Source organism: Natrix helvetica, assembly GCF_964273705.1.
Source record: "Natrix helvetica genome assembly, chromosome: Z".
NCBI classification, from domain to species: domain Eukaryota; kingdom Metazoa; phylum Chordata; class Lepidosauria; order Squamata; family Natricidae; genus Natrix; species Natrix helvetica.
The window spans coordinates 61438923-61452760 of record NC_138554.1 but is presented as its reverse complement, the minus strand read 5'-3'; the positions used below and the strand labels follow the sequence as shown (position 1 = coordinate 61452760).

The window sequence follows — 13838 nt, the reverse complement described above, 5'->3', positions numbered from 1 at the left end:
AATAAGGACTCACTTACCTTGCAAACATCTGTCTCCTCTTTTGTTTCTCTGTTTCTTTGCCTTTGAGAAGGGAGAGGAGAGTTGGCTGGGAAATGCTTTTCGTGCCGAGAATAGATGCCCTGGGTGCTATAATATTGTGCAGATTTAGGCACCCATCCTCTTTTGCAGAGTCAGGGACCCAGAAACTTTCATTCTAGGCGCGAAAAGTGGTCTCCTGCTCTTCTCCTCCCAACTACGGTACTTTCCACTTAACTACATAATGAGGCTTCTTTGTCTCAAGGAGCATGCTTGCATGCAAATAAGGGACAGCGAGGGTAAGAGAGCAGTGTGTGTGTGTGTGTGTGTCAGAGAAAGCGATCCATACTTCAGCCAGGGCACTCAAACTGCTGGCAATAGTATGGGTGACACCTGAGCAGCGAGGCCGAGGGGGGGGGGGGATTTGAATATTTTTCTCCTCGTCCTCCCCATTCAAGCAGGATTTCTCATTTCTCCACCAGCACAGTAGGGGCATGCAAGCTGCTACCTAAGCACCACGATTGGCCCTTCCCCAGCCAGCCAGCCAGCCCCTCCTGACCTGCTCCTTGCCGGCTTTTGCAAAGCCTCGCCATTCTTCTCCTCATCTTCATTGACGTCCTCCTTGCCCAAGCAGCAGTGGGCTCCACAGGACAGGGTCTCATTCCTGCCCTGGCGCAGCAAACTCTGGCGGGCTGGAAGTGAGTGTGAGTGGCCTGGCCCCACAGTGCTTCTTCGCTCAGTTGGAGGCTTCCTTCAGTCTTCAAACAGTTGCAGGAGTGTTTTCTTTTTTTTTTTTGCTTTGACATTGGTACAAGAGGCTTTCCAGGCCCAAAATGGAAAACACATCTCCCCTCCTCCCCTTGTTTTGGGTCTGGAAAGCCTCCTGCACCAATCTGGAAGCAAAAAAACCTGCTGCAATTGTTTGAAGGCTGAAGGAAATCTCCAACTGAGCGAGGAAGCACTGCGGGGCAAGGCCATTCACACTCACATCCAGCCCGCGGAGTTTGCTGCGCCAGGGCAGGAATGAGACCACCCCCATCGCTCCACGGATGCTCACGGGTCCCTCACCCTAGCCCTCAGCATAGTCCTGAAAACCAGCTGGCCGGTGGGAGACGTGCACGCATGTGCATGCTAGTTGAGCTGGGCTGGGGTGACTGGCATGCCTACAAAAAGGGTGCTGTGTGCCACCTGTGCCATAGGTTTGCCATCAAAGGTATATACATTTAATGAATGAATAAATAAATGTTTTGAAAATTACCTGTCCTTTGTAGTTTGTAGGGATACCTCCCATATTGTAATGTACAGTAGGTAGGACAGGAATAGGTTCTTTTGTGACATCCACACCAGCAAAAATCATAGCAGTTTCTGAAATCCCAGGAAGACGCATTGCTAGCTGCTGTGGTGGCAAATGGTGCAATTGCAAGTGCACGTGATCTTTGTCAGGACCACAACCTCTGTTATTTTAAAGAGATGTTAAATAGAGATAAACATATTTTTCTTACCATTATTTAGATACAAACATTAGACAACAAATAATTATATAATAGAATTCTATCAAGTGTTTGCAAACTATACTTGATTTTATTTTAGTAACTACATTTTTTAGCTTTTCTATTTAATTCTCTGTATTTTAATTGATTTATCTTACTTTTAATTTTTTATTATATTGCAAACTGCTTACTGCATCCATGAGATGGGCAGCATAAAAAATAATAAATACATACATAAATAAATAGCTCAAATAAAGTATTCCTTTAAAAAAACCAATGGAACAAATCTGTAACATGGATGTGCAAAAGGCTTTTGAAATATTCTAACATGAAAGTACAATACAATACAATACAATACAATAGTAGAGTTGGAAGGGACCTTGGAGGTCTTCTAGTCCAACCCCCTGCCTAGGCAGGAAACCCTATACCGTTCCAGACAAATGGCTATCCAACATCTTCTTAAAGACTTCCAGTGTTGGGGCATTCACAACTTCTGGAGGCAAGCTGTTCCACTGATTAATTGTTCTAACTGTCAGGAAGTTTCTCCTCAGTTCTAAGTTGCTTCTCTCCTTGATTAGTTTCCACCCATTGCTTCTTGTTCTGTCCTCAGGTGCCTTGGAGAATAGCTTGACTCCCTCTTCTTTGTGGCAACCCCTGAGATATTGGAACACTGCTATCATGTCTCCCCTAGTCCTTCTTTCTCTTAAGCTAGACATACCTAGTTCCTGCAACCGTTCTTCATATGTTTTAGTCTCCAGTCCCCTAATCATCTTTGTTGCTCTTCTCTGCACTCTTTCTAGAGTCTCCACATCTTTTTTACATCGTGGCGACCAGAACTGAATGCAGTATTCCAAGTGTGGCCTTACCAAGGCATTATAAAGTGGTATTAACACTTCACCTGATCTTGATTCTATCCCTCTGTTGATGCAGCCTAGAACTGTGTTGGCTTTTTTGGCAGCTGCTGCACACTGCTGGCTCATATTTAAATGGTTGTCCACTAGAACTCCAAGATCCCTCTCACAGTTACTACTATTGAGCACGGTACCACCTATACTGTACCTGTGCATTCTGTTTTTGTTGCCTAAATGTAGAACCTTACTCTTTTCACCATTGAATTTCATTTTATTAGATAGTGCCCAATGTTCAAGTTTGTCAAGATCCTTCTGTATCTTTACCCTATCTTCTGGAGTGTTGGCTATTCCTGCCAGCTTGGTGTCATCTGCAAATTTGATGAGTTCCCCATTTATTCCCTCATCCAAATCATTGATGAAGATGTTGAAGAGTACTGGGCCTAAAACAGAGCCTTGGGGTACTCCACTGCATACTTCCCTCCATGTAGATGCAGTTCCATTGAGGACTACACGTTGAGTGCGGTTGGTCAGCCAGTTACGAATCCATCTGGTGGTGATGCTGTCTAACCCACATTCTTCTACTTTATCTAGTAGTAGGTTATGGTCTACCTTATCAAAAGCCTTACTGAAGTCCAAGTAAAATATATCAACGGCATTCCTCTGGTCCACTAATTTTGTCACATTATCAAAGAATGCAATAAGATTAGTCTGGCATGATCTGTTTTTGACAAATCCATGTTGACTTTTGGCTATTACTTTGTTTGCTTCTAGGTGTTCGCAAATTCGTTGCTTGATTATTTTTTCCAGAATCTTTCCTGGTATTGAGGTCAGGCTGATAGGTCTGTAGTTTCATGGATCTATTTTTTTCCCTTTTTTGAAGATGGGAACCACATCAGCTCTTTTCCAGTCCTCTGGTAGTTCCCCGGTGTTCCAGGATCTCTGAAAGATATAATTCAGTGGTTCTGAGATCTCGTCTGCTAGTTCCTTCAGAACCCTGGGGTGTAATCCATCTGGTCCTGGTGATTTGAACTCGTCTAGGGTAGACAGGTGCTCACTTACCATTTTCTTCCCTATTTCAATTTGTGTTCCTAATCTGATTTTTGTGGTGCTGCTTTTGACAGGTTGGACTGTTTTATCCCTTTGTGTAAAGACAGATGCAAAACATGAGTTAAAGTTCTGCTTTCTCCCTGTTGCTTGTCACCTTCTTGCCACTTTCTCCTAGCAATGGACCAATTGTTTCCTTAACTTTTTTCTTATTTTTAACATGTTGGAAGAAGCTTTTTTTGTTAATTTTTACTTTTGTGGCAAGCCTTTCTTCATTGTGAGCCTTAGCTTTCCTCACTTCATCTTTACAGGCTCGGGCTATTTGCTGATATTCTGCCTTAGTTATGTCCCCCTCCTTCCACTTTTTATACTTACCTTTTTTGTCTTTCAGTTTGTCAGATAGTTCTTTATGCAGCCATGCTGGTTTCTTTTGGAAGCTGATATTTTTCTTCTTCATTGGTATTGTGCTAGACTGGGCTTTTGTAATCTCATTTTTCAAAATTTCCCAAGCTTCTTGAGTTGTTTTCCCCTTGAGGATTCTCATCCATGGAATTTTTCCCAAGCTCTCTCTAAGTTTATTGAAATTAGCTTTCTTAAAGTCCAAGACTCTAGTTTGGCTTTGTTCTACTACTTGTGTTTGGATAATGTTGAATTCCAATATTGCATGGTCACTTGCCCCCAGGGTTCCTATGGCTTCAACACCTTCTATCATTTCCTCTCTGTTAGTGAGGATTAAGTCCAATATGGCTGATCCCCTTGTTCCCTTCTCTACTTTTTGGAAAAAGTTGTCTGCTAGGTTTCTTAAGAACCTGTTAGATCTTCCACTTGGTGCAGAGTTTGTTTCCCAGTTGATGTCAGGGTAGTTAAAATCTCCCATTACTATTGTGGTGTGCTTCTTACATACCTTAGTTAGCTGACTAGCAAAAAGTTCATCTACTTCCTCTGCTTGGTTGGGTGGCCTGTAGTATAGACCTATGGCAATGTCATTTCCCCCACAACCTTTAATATTGACCCAAATGCATTCAAGATAGTTCTCATCATTGTTGTGTTCTATTTCTGTAGAGGTGTAGTTATTTCTTATATATAGTGCAACTCCACCTCCTCTTTTATTTGGTCTATTTCTTTTAAATAATTTAAATCCTTCTAGCTGTATGTTCCATTTGTCGGTTTCATCCCACCAAGTTTCTGTAATGGCAATAATATCGTATCTGCCCTCTTTTACTTGAATTTCTAATTCGCCCTGTTTATTCCTCATACTCTGTGCATTGGTGTATAGACATTTGAGTCCATTTTGATTGACCCTGTGTTTACTGTCTACATAACCTGTGTTATGACTGACTGCCCCTATTTTCTTGCCACTTGTGTGATTCATGCACATGGTATGGCAATCACTATTAAATGCTTGGTTTTGCTTGACAGCAGGAGTGATAATCTTATCCACACACACATCTATGTTACATGCACTTATAACCCTATGAATTTTAGTTTCCTGGGGACAGAAATGTTCTGTATCTATTAATTCTCTGTCCCCGCTCTTCAGTTTAAATGTTTATCAAGAAAATCTGTGAATTTAATGCCAAGTAACTCAGTCCCTTTCTTGGATGGGTGCAACCCATCTCTTTTGTAGTTTTTCATTGGACCAGCTACAGGCATCATGACTAATAAAACCAAAGCCTTCCCTTTTACACCACTCCTTTAGCCAAACATTAAACTCTGCTACACGCTGGCCCTTCCCTTTTTGTTCCTTATATACAGGTAAAACCTCTGAAAAGATAAGCCTACAACCTATACTATTAAGTTCATACCCCAAGTTCTGGAAATCATTCTGCACAGAAAGTACATCTTTTTGGGACAGATCATTTGTGCCAAGATGTATAATAGCATCAAAGATAATCTTAAACAAATATATGTAAGGATGTCATTGTTCTGTGTTACTGTATTATACAGAAGACAACAATAGAAAAAGAGCAACTCAGTCATAAACCAGAAAACATTCTAACTGCAATGATAAATCAGAACACTCTAAAGTAAAAGTTCCGAGAATCTAAAAATGAAACAAAACATAAGCATTTTAAGAGTTCTGTTTCAAGAACAGGCTATTTTGTTTCAAGTTAATTTAGAGTGTTCTGATTTATCATTGCAGTTAGAATGTTTTCTGGTTTATGACTGAGTTGCTCTTTTTCTATTGTTTTCTTCTGTATAATACAGTAACACAGAACAATGACATCCTTACATATATTTGTTTAAGATTATCTATAAATGAGTGTTGAGAGAATAAAAAAGCAATTAAGCATATAAATAAACAAGATGACTTATTGCAGTTTCATGTCTGTCAGGCTGCCAAGTCACTACTTTTAAAAAGAAAGTTTGTTGTAGGGAGACTGGATTTTAAATTGTGGATGGGTGGGTTTTACAAATGTTGTGCTATGCTTTATTTTGCAAGCAAATAATGGAAAGATATGTGTGCATACATGTATTGTTTGTACAGTGTTGATCTCTGCATCTTTTATAATCACATTTATGGACTTGATAGATTAAACTTGCCTTCCTTCACGGATCTCAATAGTCATAGAACGAGATACAACATCTCGGGAAGCTAGATCTTTGGCAACTGGAGCATATCTCTCCATAAATCTTTCTCCTTCACTGTTAATTAAAATACCTCCTTCACCACGACAGCCTTCTGTAATAAGGCAGCCAGCTCCATAAATACCTGCAAAATGTATTAAAATTACAACATTTTACCAATGAGATATATCATCCCAAAAACAAAACTTACTATAACATTTAATGTAATATAACATCTAACTGAACAATATACTACAAAGGTTAGGTTCAAATTATGGCCTGGCAATTATTTACTGATTTTTAAAAATACAGTTTTATAAAATTTACTGAAATCTTAATGCAAACAGAGTTTCTTTCAAGTCAAGCTTACCAATGATTAAAACATATCCACATAGTTTGCTTGAAAACATAAAATGGCTTTTGCAATTATCTTCTCCAGAATTGCTTTCCATTGAAGGGATTTCCTGGGACAACCAGGTCCAAACTTGTTGAGCTTTTTAATATGACCAATATTGAAAAGCTTTGAGCGAATAATGAAAACATTACTTATCTTATATTTTGAAAGTGAATGCCTAACATTTATATCCCTAAAGCAAGATATAAATAAGTCGTTTAAACTTTCAAGTAACATCTTATATAAGTAGTCTTTGGTTTACAATGTAGCCCAAAAAGGGGATTTACAATCTGGATCTGACTATACTTCGGGCGTTTGCCAACACTGCTATATTTATCTCCTTAGCAGCATCCCACAGTCATGTGACCAGATTTTATTTTTGCTGAAAACCTGCAGTTACTTCCAGTTATTGGCAAAACACTGGTTTACTTAACAACTGCAAGTAATTCGTGTCTTACAAGCATTCATTTAGTGACCGTTGGAAGCTACAAAAGCACTAGAAAAAATGACCGTTGGCTTACGTGAACGGTCATTCTCTGGGCGCTGCGGGAGAGTCCAAGCATGGGTTAAATACAGTCTATCTGCCCTACACGGTACTTAACAAATGCCTTGCTTAGCATTGGAACTTTTGAGCTCAATTTTGGTTCTACATGACCAGTATTCACTTAACAATGGATTCACTTAATGACTGCAGTGATTTACTGAGTAAGTGCTGTAAAAACAGTTATAAAATCAATTCAGTCACTCACTTCAAAGAATAATGAAAGAGACCTCTCCAGACAAAAGGATGCACTCATATTTATACATTTCAGAAACGTAGAGAAAATAATGCAGACTTATGTAATAGATCTGTGGTGGCGAACCTATGGCACACGTGCCGGAAATGGCATACAGAACCATCCTGCGTGAAATACGTGGCCTCGCTGGCTCTTCCTCTTTCCGCGTACGAGAGCGCTGAAAATCAGAAGAGCAGCGTTTCAGCGTGCTCTTCCAGGTTTCGGTTGCGCACATGCATGACTGCCAGCTGTTTGTCAGGCAGACACCCAAGCTAGAAACCGGAAATCCAGGTGCCAGCATGCACATGTGCAATGGAACACTGCTCTTCTGGTTTTGGTGCTCCCACGCACATGAAGACCAGCAAGGCGCGCATTCCTCACGGGATGGTTTTTTGTGCCATTTCCGGCACGCAGGTTGGCACACAGTGATGAAAAAGATTAGCCATCACTAATAGATAGTGTAAGAATTGTTACTTCATAACAGATAAATGCAGCATTCATAATTAATACATCTCAGCTACTTCTCATTCTTCTCCTATTACTATTTTCAGAAAGAAGCATAGTCTTAGAAAAAGAAACATGCCAGTAAATTGCCAGAGAAATGTAAAGTAGATATTTCAAAATTGCCTTTTTCTATTGTCTACAGGAAGTCAATTGAGCCCAAAATTTCTTATTTCTTTATTTTTACTCTGCTGTCAATATTTTTACTTTGCCTAAATTTAAGAATTTACTTTGCTCAGAATACAAATGTTACAATTTTATAGAAATTGTAAACATTTCCAATTTTATATACAGACAGTAGTCACCGTACTGGAGGACGCTACTTAAGCCACTGCATTCAAAATCTGTTCAATGCTAGAAACAAAACGAACAATTTCTTGAGAAAATGGCCATAAACATGGACAAAGTAGTTGTTTCAATATTGTGGAATGTTTTTGAGTCTGCCTGCATATGTTAAATCCTCATATAATTGAAGCTAATGAAATAGTTTGCTAATTAAAATTTCATGGGATATTTTTTTACTTTGCTAAAATTGCTAAAGATATACAGGTCTATGGGATTGCTGCAATCTATTGAAGAGGTTATCCAATAAAAACAATGAATAGACTACACATAATTTTCTATTGCACATCATGTTGATTTTAAAAAATTAAGGAAAAAAAAGAATTTACTACAAAACTTAGTTCCCTGTAACAGAATAAGGTAGTTTTTACCTGTGGGATGGAACTGTACAAATTCCAAATCCTGGCAAGGTAGGCCTGCCCGGGTAACCATTGCTGTGCCATCACCAGTACAAGTGTGAGCAGAAGTACAGCTAAAATATGTGCGCCCATATCCTCTGGAAAAAGTTCATAGTTAGCATCTACTATTTATAAGGCAGGAAAGAAAATGTTTCATGAGTAACATTAATGCCAATATATGTGATAATAATGTCATCTCTTTAATGTTAAAAAACATTCCATTTCCAACATTTGTAATGTTAGCAACTTGTATCTTAGCAACATGCAGTCATACCATCTATGAGTCACTTTTAAGTATTTTTTCCTGTTCTTTAGTATAATAGATCATAATATGCCATTCTTCCAGAGAGTGGCTTATTGTGTGTCTGAAATATAGATTTTTAAATCAGATTCCCATGTTTCAACTTTCCAGCAAAACACTTTAGATCAGGTAGCTGGTATTTAAAAGCAAAATGGTTACATTTTAATAACACAACTTTTCTGTTTTTTAACTAACGCCCACACACATATCGTCATCATCATCGTCAAAGGAAAGGGAGCCATTTAACTGGGAGAACTTTCCATCTTTAGCATTCTCCAGCTCATAGACAATAAAAAAAAATCACAATTTTTGAAACCAATCTTGAAATTTGTTTGCACTTCAGAGATTTTATTATTAGAAATCAGAATGCTATGGAAAGCAAATACCCAAATGGCTGAAAAATAGACCCAAAACAATCATATTTCCCATGAAAGCACATCAACATACATCTTCAAATTACCTCCTAAAAAAACACAGCTGAACTGCAGCTCTAAATTCTTCATATATTGATAAACCTATGTCAGAATGAAACTCATCTTAATGGAAACTATTTGAAAGGGACTGTTTAGGCTATCAAGCCTAATACCATACTCAAATATAGGCAGTTATGATAAATAATTTGTCTAACTTCTGCTAGAATACATTCAGTGAAGTGAGCCTATTATTTCTCCAGTATTGGTTGCACCCATGCAAAAAAAGTTTAAAAAAATCCATTTTAACAAAAATGTTATAGTTACCATATTTTTGGAGTATAAGACACACTTTTTCCCCTCCTAGAAGGGGCTGAAAATTTGGGTACATCTTATACTCCAATGTAACTTTTTGGAAGCTTTTTTTCCTGCCCTAATGAGGTGCTAACAAGTGAAGCAATCTTCCATTTCAGGCAAAGCACGGAAGATGGAAGATCTGGCTTCATTCATTAGCATCTCATTAGGGGTGAAAAAAAGCTTTGAATACTTTTACTGCAGCATAATGTTGGAAAAAATTCCCAGTTCGTTCCAATTGGGAGACGCCGATGATGAAAGATTTGAAGACTGCCTTAAGAGGTACTTCTTTTGTCCAGTTTCTATTTTTTGGGAGCTAATTCACTCAAGGCAAGACAGAGAGTTCCTGTGACTAGTGATTTCTATTCTTTTGGGGATAATCCCTTTAAGGGGAAGGCAAGGATTTTTTCTATTTGCATTTCTCAATGGTTTCCTTCAGGCAAGTGCTAGGATGATTTGTTGATTCAGTTTTGTTACATTTTTACAGGTGCAAATTGCTTTTGACTGAATGCCCAGACATCTAGTTAAAGTTATTAAGAATTTCCCAAGCCCACCTGAGGAAAGAAAAAAAGTGGCAAAAAGTATTGTTTTATTATACTATTGTGTTTGCTTGCTTTTCTGGTGTTATGGGAATAAAAATGAATAGCTGGTAGGCAGAATTCCCCCTCCCCTTATTTTCCTCCCAAAAAACTAAGGTGCATCTTATACTCCAAAAAATACGGTACATTCAAGTATGGAAGATTTGGGCTGCATTACATTTATCATGCCATCTCATCTAGAAGAAAGGCAAAAATGCATGGAGGAATATAAACTAGTGACATATTGTATTGTACTCTATTGTATTATACTAAATGGATGAATTAAAACAGGGAGGCCCAGATATTGGCATTGACATTTCTTCATAGTTATTAACATATTACCCAGTGGCAATAACTGTATTCTTTGCTCTAAAACGATGTATTGTGCCATCTTCGATGCATAGTGCAATAACACCACAACATTCTCCATTTTCCATTAGAAGATCAAGAGCAAAATATTCCACAAAGTAACTGGTATCATATCTGAGTGACTGGTGGTGAGAGAAAGGGAACAAAGCATTAATTTCAGTACTTAAGCAACAATGTTAATTTCATTATGTAATTAGAAAGTGTTTCTTTAGACCATAAATCTGGTTAAAACATATTTTTGGTATATTCTAAATGTTTAATATGTTTATGAGACCCTAGAATTAAAAGCATTCAATGGATTCTGCAGAATGTAGATACTGCAGTTCTTGTCAGTCAAAGAGTGTCAGCTGAAGACAAGTTGTTTTCCACAGTGGCTCGTTTTATGGAACATCCTTCCTTTGGAGATTATAATGGCTCCAACCCTGTTATCCTTTTGTAAGACCCTAAAAACCTGACTATGTTCTCAAGCTTGGGGCACTAAAGGTGTCAAGCATCCTGTTTCCTGGCTATATTGTTAACTGGCCAAATAGCCTATCCTATTATGTTTAATCTAGATGTTTTTAGTGTTTTAGTATTCTTAAGAGTAATATTTTTTTAAATTGTAAGCTGCTCAGAATCACTGACTGAGATGGGCAACTATAAATTGATAGATTGGTTGAATGAATGAATTTAATTTATCAAGTTCAAATCATAGCTTCAATGAAATAACCTAAATTAAAATATCTGTGAAAGATGGCTGCCCAGCCCCTGTTTAAGCATATGCAGTAAAGCAGAGACTATTAATTTCCTGGATAAATGATTCCACCATCCAAGAACACATTGTTAAGATTTTTTTTCTAACTAACATTCAGTAAGAATCTGCTTTCCAGTAGCTTAAAAAACGAAGTGTCAAATTTGATTAGAAAAATTTATCATATAATACAATTAACATGACTCTCATATAACATTTTATATTCCTGATTTTTTTTTCTGGCAGAATTTCAAAATCTATTTCCAGTGCTGCATTTTGTTTCTTATGTTTTAATAAAAAGCGGTGAACAGAAGAAATAAATGCTATAAAAAAATCTTTATCAATTGAAATTCTGGTCGGGAATGTGCTAGTATTGCTAACTGTAAATTTATATATAACTGCCAAATGTTCACATGACAGTATTCAATGCTTTGCTTATGCCTTTAGGTTAAAAAGTAGGATAAAAGAAAGTGGATGCATTAAGAACCTTGATAATATCACAAGTATCTGAGAAGTTGTTTCATTTAATTATTTCTATTAAAACCTTTGACTTAAAGTATCTTTTTCTTTAAAAAAAAGTATATTAAGAATAATCCAAAATTATGTGAATGTTGAACTATCCAGTAATGATCAGTGACATATGAACAAAACATTAGTTGGATTTGATACCATATACTCAGAGTCAGAACCAAACGCACAGGTATAGAATAGGTGATACCTAGCTCAACAGTAATAATTATGAGAGGGATCTAGGACTTCTAGTTTACAAGCATTTATATGTAAGCCAAAGCAGTGTGCTGAGCTGCTGAAAAAGCCATTGCAGTCCTAGGCTACATTAATAGATTACATCAAGACCAATGCCTTGGTAAAGACCACACTTGGAATAAGCATCCAGTTTTGGTCATCAGGATATTAAAAAAAAAAAATTTGACTCTAGAAAAAATGCAAATAAGATGATTAGGGGACTGGAGGCTCAAACATACACTATATTGCCAAAAGCATTCGCTCACCTATCCAAATAATCAGAATCAGGTGTTCCAATCACTTCCATGGCCACAGGTGTATAAAATCAAGTACCTAGGCATGCAGACTGTGTTTACAAACATTTGTGAAAGAATGGGTTGATCTCAGGAGTTCAGTGAATTCCAGCGTGGAACTGTGATAGGATGCCACCTGTACAACAAATCCGATCGTGACATTTCCTCGCTCCTAAATATTCCACAGTCAACTGTCAGCTGTATTATAAGAATGTGGAAGTGTTTGGAAACTACAGCAACCCAGCCACGAAGTGGTAGGCCACGTAAACTGACATGGGGTCAACGGATGCTGAGGCACATAGTGCAAAGAGGTTGCCAACTTTCTGCAGAGTCAATCGCTACAGACCTCCAAACAACATGTGGCCTTCAGATAGCTCAAGCACAGTGCGCAGAGAGCTTCATGGAATGGGTTTCCATGGCCGAGCAGCTGCATCCAAGCCATATATCACCAAGTGCAATGCAAAGCGTCAGATGCAATGGCGTAAGCACAGCACCACTGAAGTCTAGAGCAGTGGAGATGCGTTTTCTGGAGTGACGAATCGCACTTCTCCATCTGGCAATGATAGATGAGTCTGGGTTTGGCGGTTGCCAGGAGAATGGTACGTGTCTGACTGCATTGTGCCAAGTGTAAAGTTTGGTGGAGGGGGGATTATGGTGTGGTTTTGTTTTCCAGGAGCTGGGCTTGGCCCTTTAATTCCAGTGAAAGGAACTCTGAAAGCTTCAGCATACCAAGACATTTTGGACAATTCCATACTCCCAATTTTGTGGGAACAGTTTGGAGCTGGCCCCTTCCTCTTCCAACATGACTGTGCACCAGTTCATATGCGAATAAAAGCAGGTGAGCGAATACTTTTGGCAATATAGCATATGAAGAAGGGTTGCAGAAACTCGGTATATCTAGTCTAATGAAAAGAAGGACAAGGGGTGACATGGTACAATATTTAAGAAATAATAGAGGGTCAATCTATTCTCCGAAGCATCTGAAAGGATAAGAATTAATGGATGAAAATTAATCAAGGAGGGAACAAATCTAGAAGTAAGGAGAAATCTCTTGATAGTGATTAAAATTAATCAGCAGAACAGCTTGCCTTCAGAAATTGCGGGTGCTGCCTCACTGGAGATTTTTAAGAAGAAATTGGACATCCATTTGTCTGAAATCGCATCGAGCATTCTACTTGAGCGTTAGATTAAAATAGTGGTAAGATGAATCTACACATACACACACGCGCACACACACACACTCATTCATCTTGACGCCATTTTAATAAATATTAAATGTAGTCAAATTGAGAGCCTGTTCATGGTTTAGATGAGAATTAGGTAGTTTAACTATACCCTGTGTGAAATGATAATTGATTTTTTCTTTGCATTAAACTTTGTTGATAATCCAAGTTCTAGATTTTGAGATGTGAAAGACAAGTCTGGTCGTTTCCATGTCTTTGCCAATACGTACTCTTGTCTCTTCTCTAAATTAAAAACACATTAGATTTTTTAAGTTTCCTCCAACTTTAATTTGACCTCAATAGCCTTTTTCCTCTACATTTTCAAGCAGATAATAGCTTTTTTATGATACAACTGTCATAAATAGTTATGTGAAATCACACATAAAACTATTATTTGCTGGCAATAGTGAATTTCTTTCTTAATGTCTAATTTGGAAATTGCTATTTTCAAAGAACC

At 38.0% G+C, this 13838-nt stretch overlaps 1 protein-coding gene across 1 annotated transcript in view; it reads right to left on the bottom strand.

The window, feature by feature from the left end:
* The window catches only part of SDHA (succinate dehydrogenase complex flavoprotein subunit A), a 41465-nt gene that overhangs the window by 19838 nt on the left and 7789 nt on the right, over positions 1 to 13838 (bottom strand). Inside the window, exons 6-9 of the mRNA XM_081971256.1 lie at positions 10365 to 10513; positions 8353 to 8477; positions 5945 to 6113; positions 1274 to 1469 (exon numbers count right to left, since the gene is read on the bottom strand). Of these exons, the coding sequence (XP_081827382.1) occupies positions 1274 to 1469; positions 5945 to 6113; positions 8353 to 8477; positions 10365 to 10513 (639 nt within the window). The remainder of the gene's footprint in view (positions 1 to 1273; positions 1470 to 5944; positions 6114 to 8352; positions 8478 to 10364; positions 10514 to 13838) is intronic.